Raw genomic sequence first — 9714 nt, forward strand, 5'->3', positions numbered from 1 at the left:
TAAATTGAATAACTTTGTCTGGTTAAATTAAAGATGCAATAAGTAAGAATTGGCCACCCTCTGAATTCATACAAGGCAGGATAATACCGTAGCTAACTGAGCTAACTAGCTAACGGCAGCTACAGTTAGCAGTCCAGACTGGGAGCTCCGAGTAATATTATGACACTGGATAGACCAGGGCTAGCTGGTTAGCATGCTAACTTAAGTAGATATCTCTGCAACACAATACATAGACGTCTTTTACTCTCATTTAGTCTCTGTTGATCATTTTAGTAATTTCTTTTTAAACAAAAATTATTACTTGTTGTACCTTATAAGCAGACTTATAAATAAAGCTTCTGTGTTCATTCAGTTAGGCTGTTACTTATAAAGTTAAAGGAAACTTCTACACAAACACAATGTGTGTCAAGTATTACACATGAAAGCAATGTATTTCAAATTGTTATAAATCACACATTTTTTATTTATTCATCAGTACTGACTCAACATGATAGCAAACCTTTGTATTAAATATTAGACGGAATGCATTAAACTACCTAAAGTCACAAAGAGGAGGAGCATTATGTTTGTTTGTTTGGTGCCATCATTGGATGAGAGAGGGGATTTATTATTCATGGGCATAACGCCAACGTAGTTCCTGTTATTATGGCTGACTATAAATGTAGTTAAATGTAGTTTGACCTTTGTGGTGGACAGAAAGGCACAGGGCAACCATTGTGAAAAGCAGCATTAGGTGGATATATGTAATCTCATTCTCTGTAATCCTCACAGCCTACAGTGGACGTCAGCGTTAACCTGTGCACTCGTACCAGGAACATGGGAACAAGTGAAAGGAAAAGCAGCACAAAAAGAGATGAGATCCATTGTGCTGTGTGACGTGATAGTCTCGTGTCACTAAGTGAGAGGTGAACTAGAGAGAATCTCAAGAGTATGAAGAGGAAGTAGTGCAAATACCAGCAGCAACACGTCATCCTCTTTAACAAATCACAGGTCAAAGGTCTCAGATTGAAGACTCGGCTGCGTCATGTACAACAGAACAGTCGAGCATAATCATAAATATTGATCGGTCCAGGTTCAGAAATATCAGGATGTCGTTTTAGTTCTTTCCCTGCAGGAGATGCTTTAATACAGTCTGCTGCCAACTGCTTGACGAGATTACAGGCGAAGTGTACTTCCTCCGACTGACCTTCAGCCAGCTCTCCTGTCTCCTGTTCTCTCCGTGGCTTCAGGCTCTGTCCTTATCTCCTCTCTCCTTTCTCCACCGTCTCCTCCTCAGATAGAGACAGAGCAGTGCAGGAAAAGAGAGAAAGCCAGGATTACGTAGCATTAGAGGTATTTGCGGGTTTAAAATAGTCTGATCAAGAGTAGCACCAGCGTCTGATACTTGAACATGCTATTCTCGCTGTTACACACAGACATCCTGTGTATCATCATCCTGAATAATCTACAGTTTGATATTTTTCAGATCATGACTTTTACGAAATATTTAAGCAATGACATTTCATGTTTTGAGGGGAGAAACCTTTGCATTTAGGTTGAAAAACCTGTTTGCTTGCACAAAATGTGTCCAGGTAAGAGCGTCACAGAGCACATTATGATGTTAGGAAAGTGGACCTCTGGCACTGGAAGCTCTGCTGGATGGTGGATAACATTACACAACAGTGGCATTTAAATGTCAGAGTTCTCACATTACTGGACGGGACAACGTCAGAAAATATGCAGCTAGATTCTCTCTGCTTTCTTTCTTTTACAGATATTTAATCATTCTGAACATGGTACAAAAGCGCACAGTGTAAAACTGAGAAATTAATACTCCGGACACTCTCTCACCACAGTTACTGAGGAGCACCATATTGCCCTTTGTTCAGCACATATTGATTTTTCTGTGAAACAGTCAGTCTTTATAGGCAGGATAGAATGGTCCCAGATTTCAGGGTTACAAGGCATCAGTGTTGAGGTAGCGTACTGAATCACCGAGCACTAACTACAATTAAAAAAGCAGACATTTTGAACAGAATGTAAAAAAAAAGACAATAAAATGTGGGTGGGGTTTGGCACAAAAACATGAATTGTGTTATCTGATGCAATCCATTACAACGAACATTATGAGCTTCACTAATGCTGTATTTACCGTTAGCAATGGGTCGCTTTAGATGTGTGGCGTTCATGTTATTGTGTCAACCTGCTTAAATAATTCACAGTCTGTGTTAGGCCAGCCTAAATGCATCATCAGCTGCCTTATAAATGCCTCTAAGGTGAGACATGATCTCATGAAATTTAAGGAGGAATGTCTACGGATTGGCTTTCAGTGTTAGTTGATTGACAAAGCACTTTGGTTGGAAGGAGATGGCACAGGTGAATTCTAGTCCATTCATGTTTCTTCGAGAAGTTTCAACCTTGTTTGTAGCTAGACGTTTCTGTGTGTTGTCGAGGACATCACGAGGACAGTGCAAAACATGTTAAGACAGTAGAGGCTGTATGTCCAGTCTGATAGTCTCCTTTTCTACGGCAGGTCCAGCATGCCATTTTCCGCCAGAGTTTTCTGCGTCCTGTCATAAACCTCTTCAATAGCCTGAACTACTTTGTTCAGCACTATGCTCAGCTCCTCCTGGCTCTGCACGCACACCAGCCTGTAGAAGTAACCCCGCTCCGGCAAAGCGATGAAGGCCAGCTCGGCGGCCCTGCGGACGAACCAGGTGTGGTGGTTCGCCAGGGTGTTCTGGTAGGACTCGCGACACAGCTCTGAGGGGCTCCGGAGCCGGCCGGCCACCGGCGTCTCGGCCAGCTTCTGCAGGAAGAGCTTCAGCCAAAGCAGAGCGCGGTGCAGACGCAGAATAGTCCGGCATCCAGAGTCTGTCTGATGGTGGAAGTCCACCAGTCCTTTGTTCATCTCCATCCAGATCATGGAGCGTAGAGAGTGGTAGGGACCAGTGTGCTGCGAGGCTTCAGGATCATTCTCTGTGTTTATCGAGTTTTCATCTGGGCCGAGCTCTGCTTCGGAGTTCTTCTCAGACAGCAGGGCCAGTTGTCGGATTATAGAGGTCTTGGATTCTATCTCGCTAGATATTAGTCCCACCATCGGGCCAAGAGCTTCCATAAACCTGGAGGAGTAACATAAAACAGGATGAATCACATTACAGAGTCCAGATTATGTCATAAACCATAAATGACTTCCGTCTTTTTAGTGGCTGTGAATTAAAGCAATTGAATTTTCTAGTCAACAAAACATTTAGCTTCACAGCAAAATAGCGTTGTAGCATTCCCCTGAACAACTCAAATGAAAAAGAAAACACATAAATGGCTCCATACAGCTCGTAATCCCAGCCTCCAGAAGCCCTAAGATCCCAAATTGATTTTAAAAGACGTTAATCACACCTTCATACTTGTGCATCCACTTCAGACGGTGCGAACGCTTTTAGCTTAGCAGCTACAGCGAAGGTTTCGGTTTAAAAACTTAAATCGAAACCTTCGCTGTGCTTCTATAAATGAAGTCTTTTCACATCAGTTTGGGATATCGGTGCTTCCAGAGACTTTACTTACGCTGTATGGAGCGATTTCAAGTTGTTTTTTAACATTTTAAAACAAGTCCTCATATACTTTAGTTGTTTAGCAGAATGCTGTGCCGCTGTTTCGCTCTGAAACTCCAGAAATATTTTATGGACTACGAAACTTCACCCAACTTTCCATCGGCTTGATGGCAAGTAGACAATGACAGAATTACATTTTTTGGGTGAACCTATCCTTTAATTTATCTCTCACACTGAACCTTTACTTTAGCTGATGATCTTACTTCACAAGCTCGTCCCAGCTGGACAGATACGGCTGCAGCAGCACGTCGGAGGTGTCGGCTGGAGCAGCCAGCAGGTGGGAAAGCAGCAGCGACACCTGGAAGGTCTGACCAGGGCACCCCTCCAGGACCTGCGGACCCTCAGCCCCGTCGACCCCACTGCTGTTGTACAGCTGGGGAAGCTGACAGAAGGGGGATGGGAGGCGCGTGAGTTTGGGGGGGCCATTGACAGGGGGACAAAGAAAGAGAGAACGCGGAAGTGATTCGCCACATTCAAGTCGGCCATCTGCTCTGCTTCACAGACTCGGCCCTACAGAGGAGATGTAGCATGTCATGACCAGTTTTGTAATTTGCAAGTGCTCTTACCTTATTCTCCTGATTATAACCTTTTAAACAAGAATCCCAGTGGTAATCCAAACCTCCCTCTGCAGCGACACATTGTAGAGAGAAACAAGAAAACAATTAGTTTGTGTTTGGTTCAAACACAAGGACATTCTGCATTTAACACAGAGAAATAAAATATCTGTTAGGTATATCTATAGGTTTTCATCTCCATATTAATTACAAAGAATTAAGGGTTGATGGGACTAACAAGCACATTAAACCTGCAGTAGCTGTTTTTTGCCCCTTGAGTGCAGCTGGAAGAAGTTGTGAGCACAACCTTTGTATGCCAAATTCGCTAACGTTTGCGAACTTGACACTATCTTTGTTCACTATCTTTGTTTGCTAACTGTTCACTAGCTTGTCGCTAACATTTGCTAACTTGACACTAACTTTGTTCACTATCTTTGTTTGCGAACTGTTCACTAACTTGTTGCTAACATTGCTAACTTGACACTCTTTGTTCGCTATCTTTGACCGCTAACTTGTCGCTAACATTTGCTAAATTCACACTATCATTGTTCACTATCTTTGTCTGCTAACCGTTCACTAACTTGTCGCTAACATTTGCTAACTTCACACTATATTTGTTTGCTATCTTTGTTTGCTAACTGGTCGCTAAGGTGTGCTAACTTGACACGCTTACTTAGTTCGGTAGTTTTGACTTATTTGATACATTGCTATTATGAAGATAAGAATTACAGCCGTTTTAATCAGATGAGAGTATCCTTTATGTTATATTGGCTCATTAACAAGCACCTCTGTCATGTGCTTGTCAGGACTGTTATCCTGTCATCATGAGAAACTGATTATGAAAGTCTGACTCTATTTGTCCCACATTCTTGATTATTTCCAGTCAGTTTAAAGATCATTCTGTGCAGCATATAACACAAAGACACGTATTATTAAGGCAGAAAGTCACATTCCTCTGACAGCAGACTGTGATGGTGAATGTTAATCCTTTATGAACTCAATCCGGCCTGTGACAAAGCAAACCCTGTGATTTCAATACACTAACGCATCATGTGCACACATGTGGATGCATTTGTGCCCTGAAGAATTACATGCCGCCCATTATTATACCATTCAGCACGATAACTTTCACTTGTAAATTTCCCAGAATGCTTTGTTTAATGAATGTCTGTTATATGTCTGAGAGAATCCATCTTACTGAAGTCAAACTATTTATTTGTTTTTATTTTGGTCCTCCTGACATTCCCTCAGAGGCCCCTGCAGGTCTGTAGACCACACAAGGTGGTCCCTAGCACCTTGCAACCAAAAGCAACAGTGACTGCAGCAGTGAGTCACAAATGAGTCCCAGAAAGACCCCGAATAATCCTAGAAGACTTTCCTGAGCCACTGAGCTTCCTGTCACTGAGCAACCAGACTCCCTCAGTTCACGTCAAACAGAAAGCTCGTCTAACAGCTGTCAGAAATGAATTTTAACTTGACAGTGACCCAATGTGGACGTTGCCAAAAATGCCAAGACAGATGTGAAGTCTTATCACGACAAAACTAAATTTAAGTCTCTTAACTGAGTTCTTTCTGCATGAGGAGGCAGAGCTGGCTGTTCATGTTTCCATGTGAGAGCGTTTCTGCTCAGTTTGCACTCTGACTCACATCTCAAATCTTTGAATTTAATCCAAGCTTGAGGAAAAGATCACATGGTCACAGCTGAAGATTGTTACACTGCTTACCAGCGCATTTTTCCCCCTCACAAAAATATGTTTTGTTGAGTTTTGGATTGAAATGGGAATAAACCATTGAAGTTACATACTAAACAACTTCTGTACTTTTTCTCATGTGCTGTATTTTACATCGTTGAATTATATTTTTAAGGCAAGCGAAGATAGAGTTAAATATTTTTGGGAGGCTTATTCAAACAGACAAAGATTCCTTTGTCTAAAACAACAAAACCATGTGCGACAAAAAACGCTTTTATGTTATAGTTTATCTGATTTGACTGAAAATAGCTTAGATGAAAAAATACGAGTCATTTTGGATTCTCACATTCAGTCATACAAGTCAGATCACACACACACATGTTTCTGTCATGCTGTTAAAATCCTTTATGGGCAGAAAGTGATCTGACCAGCATGCTTGCTTCCTCAGCCACCTCACCATGTGACACATTCCTGATCTGGAGCACATGCATTTCAAACAAGGGAGGGATTGTATAGATTGTTAGGACAACATAGAAACCACACACACACACACACACACAGAAATACTCACGCAGCCACAGGGAGCCGAGGAACAGCAGCAGGACTACGATAGCAGCAGCAGCTTTGCTCTTCACACCCATTCTGATGTCCAGCGTTGGGTCTGCCGGTCCCTCGCCTTTCCTTCTCTTTGTCCTTATATTTTAATTCCTGTGTCTCACATGAGTCCTTGTCCCCTTGTACCAGCTGCCACCACAATCACTCACCACCAAACCCCTGCCTCTGACCCCTCCTTGTCCTCTTAAATCTCTCATAATCGCCCCAAAAACCCTAAATGAAAAGTTCTGTCAACCATTACACCCAGCAGAGCCTCTATCAATGTTTAACTCTCTGTTACAGCTGCTGCTCTCCCCCTGTCACACTACTGCTACTACTACTCAGCCTGTTGTGGCTCCTTCCTGTTTGTCTTCTTTGGACTTTCCTTGCTTCACGTCTCTCCTCTATCCCTCCTTTGTTTCTGACTGATTTGGGAGCTGCCTGATTCCTGTTGTGTTGCTCAATCTGAGGGTCCAGAGATCAGCCGGGTGCAGCAACTGGCTGATAAAGCAGAGCCAATGCAGCTTGTCCGCCAGTAACCTCCTTCCTCCAGATTCATCTTCTAGATTTGCGCTATATTCCTGGTCAGCTTCGAGTAAACACATGCTCCCTCTCCTCTCCTTTCCTCTCCTCCCACTACCACCACCCACCCTCCTCCCACCCTCCTCACCCCCCTCTCATTCACACACACCATTAGAAAGCACCACCGCAACCACGACAGCAGTGCTGCACACACACATCTCTGAAAACATGTTGCTCTGAAAACATTTTCATCCACAGCATTTATATGTACTACTTTGTTAAAGTCATAACAAACTAGAGTAAATCTCTGTATTGATAATTTGAGGGATAGCACAATCTCATTTTGGTGGCTGAACAGAGATACCAAATCCATGTTTGTCAATGAATAACAGTCTAACAAAGCTTATCCTCGCTGAGACTGCAAAAGGTACAAAATGCCTATTCGTGGTAATCTAATTCTAGATATGACAAAGACATCTACAGCTCTACAAAATAATGAATCTATTTTGTATTAAAAAATATAATTTCCTCTCTCTTGTCATCATTTTCTTTAAAAAATGTATTGGTATTCTCTAACTAATATCAATTTGTATTTCTAAATGCTAATTATCCCATGACTTCTTTGGATTATCTAAAGTCTAAAGTCTGAGAGTAAAGCAACGCAGTGATGCAGTTCATGTGATTGTCACTATCAGGGAAAACACAGTGATTAGTCACTATCACTGGGTTTGCTGATGCTGCTGTGGGGGGGAGCTGAATAGACATTGAACTCAACACTCAAGCCGATCCACATGTGTGCTCATGAAGAGGGACTTAACAATGGTATTTTGCAGTGAAGGAGCGGGAAAATAGTGAAAGCAGGGACTGGGAGGGGCCGGTCATGAGGCTTTTAGTCTGTGCGACCAATGGATGATCCCGTCTGAAACAGGCTGTCAAGGGGAGACTGAATACCTCTGAAAACATGTGACCCTTTCAGACGACTCGAAGTGATTGACTCCACACAGCTGGCAGTTCATAACTTAATGTTCTAATGAAATAACACAATCTCTTTTTAAAATAGATATAGTTGCAGTTGATTCTTGCCATGATGCACAAATACTCCGTACTAGCACACTAAAACACATGGCATCAATTCACACTGCCTGAGCATGTTTATGTATGTGAGTTCAGCGGAGCAGGAAAGAGGTATTTTGTCACTGTCAGATACCGCCACACTGGAATTTCCATCTGGAGATTAAAAACCCCAGTACCAGGATTACACTTCTGTAATCCAGTTTGGTCGCCTCTTAAAATTGTCTGAAAGTCTAAAGCTCAAATTTAAGTCGAACAGATTTCTGCACAGCTAGATATTTTAATATAATGGCAATGGTGCAGAGGCAAATGAGGGCCTTCAGAGAGCGCAGACCTCCACCAAGACCAATAGTCCACTCTTCTATGACAAGTGCAACCACAATATATATACATAAACATGTACGAAATTGTTTGTTTGTTTGTTTGTTTGATAGGGAAAGAGCAAGATAATGAACATCAGTTTAAAATTAGTAAGAAAAAAAGGATGTAAGCATGTCAGATTTGAGCAAGAATGAAACGTTGTTGTTGTGTTTTCTGAAAGGTGTTGTGTTTGATTTTGTGGTTGTGACCCCTGGTGGCTCGTGGGCTGAAGTACACCCTTGGTATGAAATTTCCTCTATTTGCATTTACAGGCACTGCTGATTCAATAATATGCTGTCATTACATTCTCAAACACAGTTCTTGGTCACACTGGTCTGAACCCCCTGCTTCACTGTGGCTTTATTTACAGCACTTTTAATAAAAACAGTTACACATGTCTGTTGAACATTGAACACTGACAGACCTCCATGCGAGTTTTTATAAACGACTGACTAATTTAAGCGGGTGGAGCTGAGAGAGAAAAAGCGCCAGCTTTCGGAGAAGACGCTGGAAAAACAAACCCTGGACATTGCCCAGACTGGATGTCCTGAGGAAACACCAATGACCCATTATCTTAAAATGTCCCCAAAAATACTTTTCACCTTTGATCTTTATTTGCTAAATCTAAAAGGCATATTGTTTTGCTGCAGCAGCTCTGCTCTGTGTCTCTGAGAAGTCAGAAGGACAGATCCAGCCCTCCTTCTGTCTCTGAGCCTTGCCCGAGTGTGAAACACATAATCTGCCTTCTGGAGGCTCCAGTTACCTTAAAGAAGCTCATCTCTGTTTCCCTAAATGTATATTTAGAAGTACATCACATACTGTGCAACTCACATGGCACATTCCAAAAATCAGTGTGTTGCCCTTGTCAATGCATGGTGGCACTACGTATATCACTCACAGCACTAATTATGATATCTTTCTATGTACAATCTGGTTTGTACTTTTTAGACTTTTCTTTGGAGCATTGGAAGATTTATCCTGATGCAGATACACGTCTCTGTCTCCATGAACTCTGGTCTGCACACGCTCTCACACTTTCCAGCTGTTGAAGTGGCAAGGCTCCACTGTATGTTTAAAACCCTGGACACATAGCCTGCACACCGGGGCCACAGCTAACGATTATTTTCATTATCGATTCATCTGCAGATTATTTTGACAATTTAGTCTATAAAATGTCAACAAAATAAAGACAAAATGCTCTTCACAGTTTCCTAAAGCTCAAAGTGAACTCTTCAAATAGCTTCCTTTGTCCAACCAACACTCTAATGAGCAGAATCCTTACATTTTAGAAGCTGAAACCAGCAGATGTTCGACATTTTTTCTTGACAAATGACA

At 42.1% G+C, this 9714-nt stretch overlaps 1 protein-coding gene across 1 annotated transcript; it reads right to left on the reverse strand.

Moving 5' to 3' along the window:
* Positions 1 to 432: 432 nt before the first annotated feature.
* gltpd2b (glycolipid transfer protein domain containing 2b) lies at positions 433 to 6973 on the reverse strand. The gene is made up of 4 exons (XM_073479219.1): positions 6404 to 6973; positions 4154 to 4212; positions 3791 to 3969; positions 433 to 3101 (listed from the first exon to the last, which is right to left on the reverse strand). The coding sequence occupies exons 1-4, from the start codon at positions 6471 to 6473 to the stop codon at positions 2504 to 2506; spliced, it is 906 nt and encodes a 301-aa protein (XP_073335320.1). The 5' UTR covers positions 6474 to 6973; the 3' UTR covers positions 433 to 2503.
* Positions 6974 to 9714: the final 2741 nt, after the last annotated feature.

This window comes from Pagrus major, chromosome 13 (genome assembly GCF_040436345.1).
Source record: "Pagrus major chromosome 13, Pma_NU_1.0".
In the NCBI taxonomy this organism is placed as follows: Eukaryota; Metazoa; Chordata; class Actinopteri; order Spariformes; family Sparidae; genus Pagrus; species Pagrus major.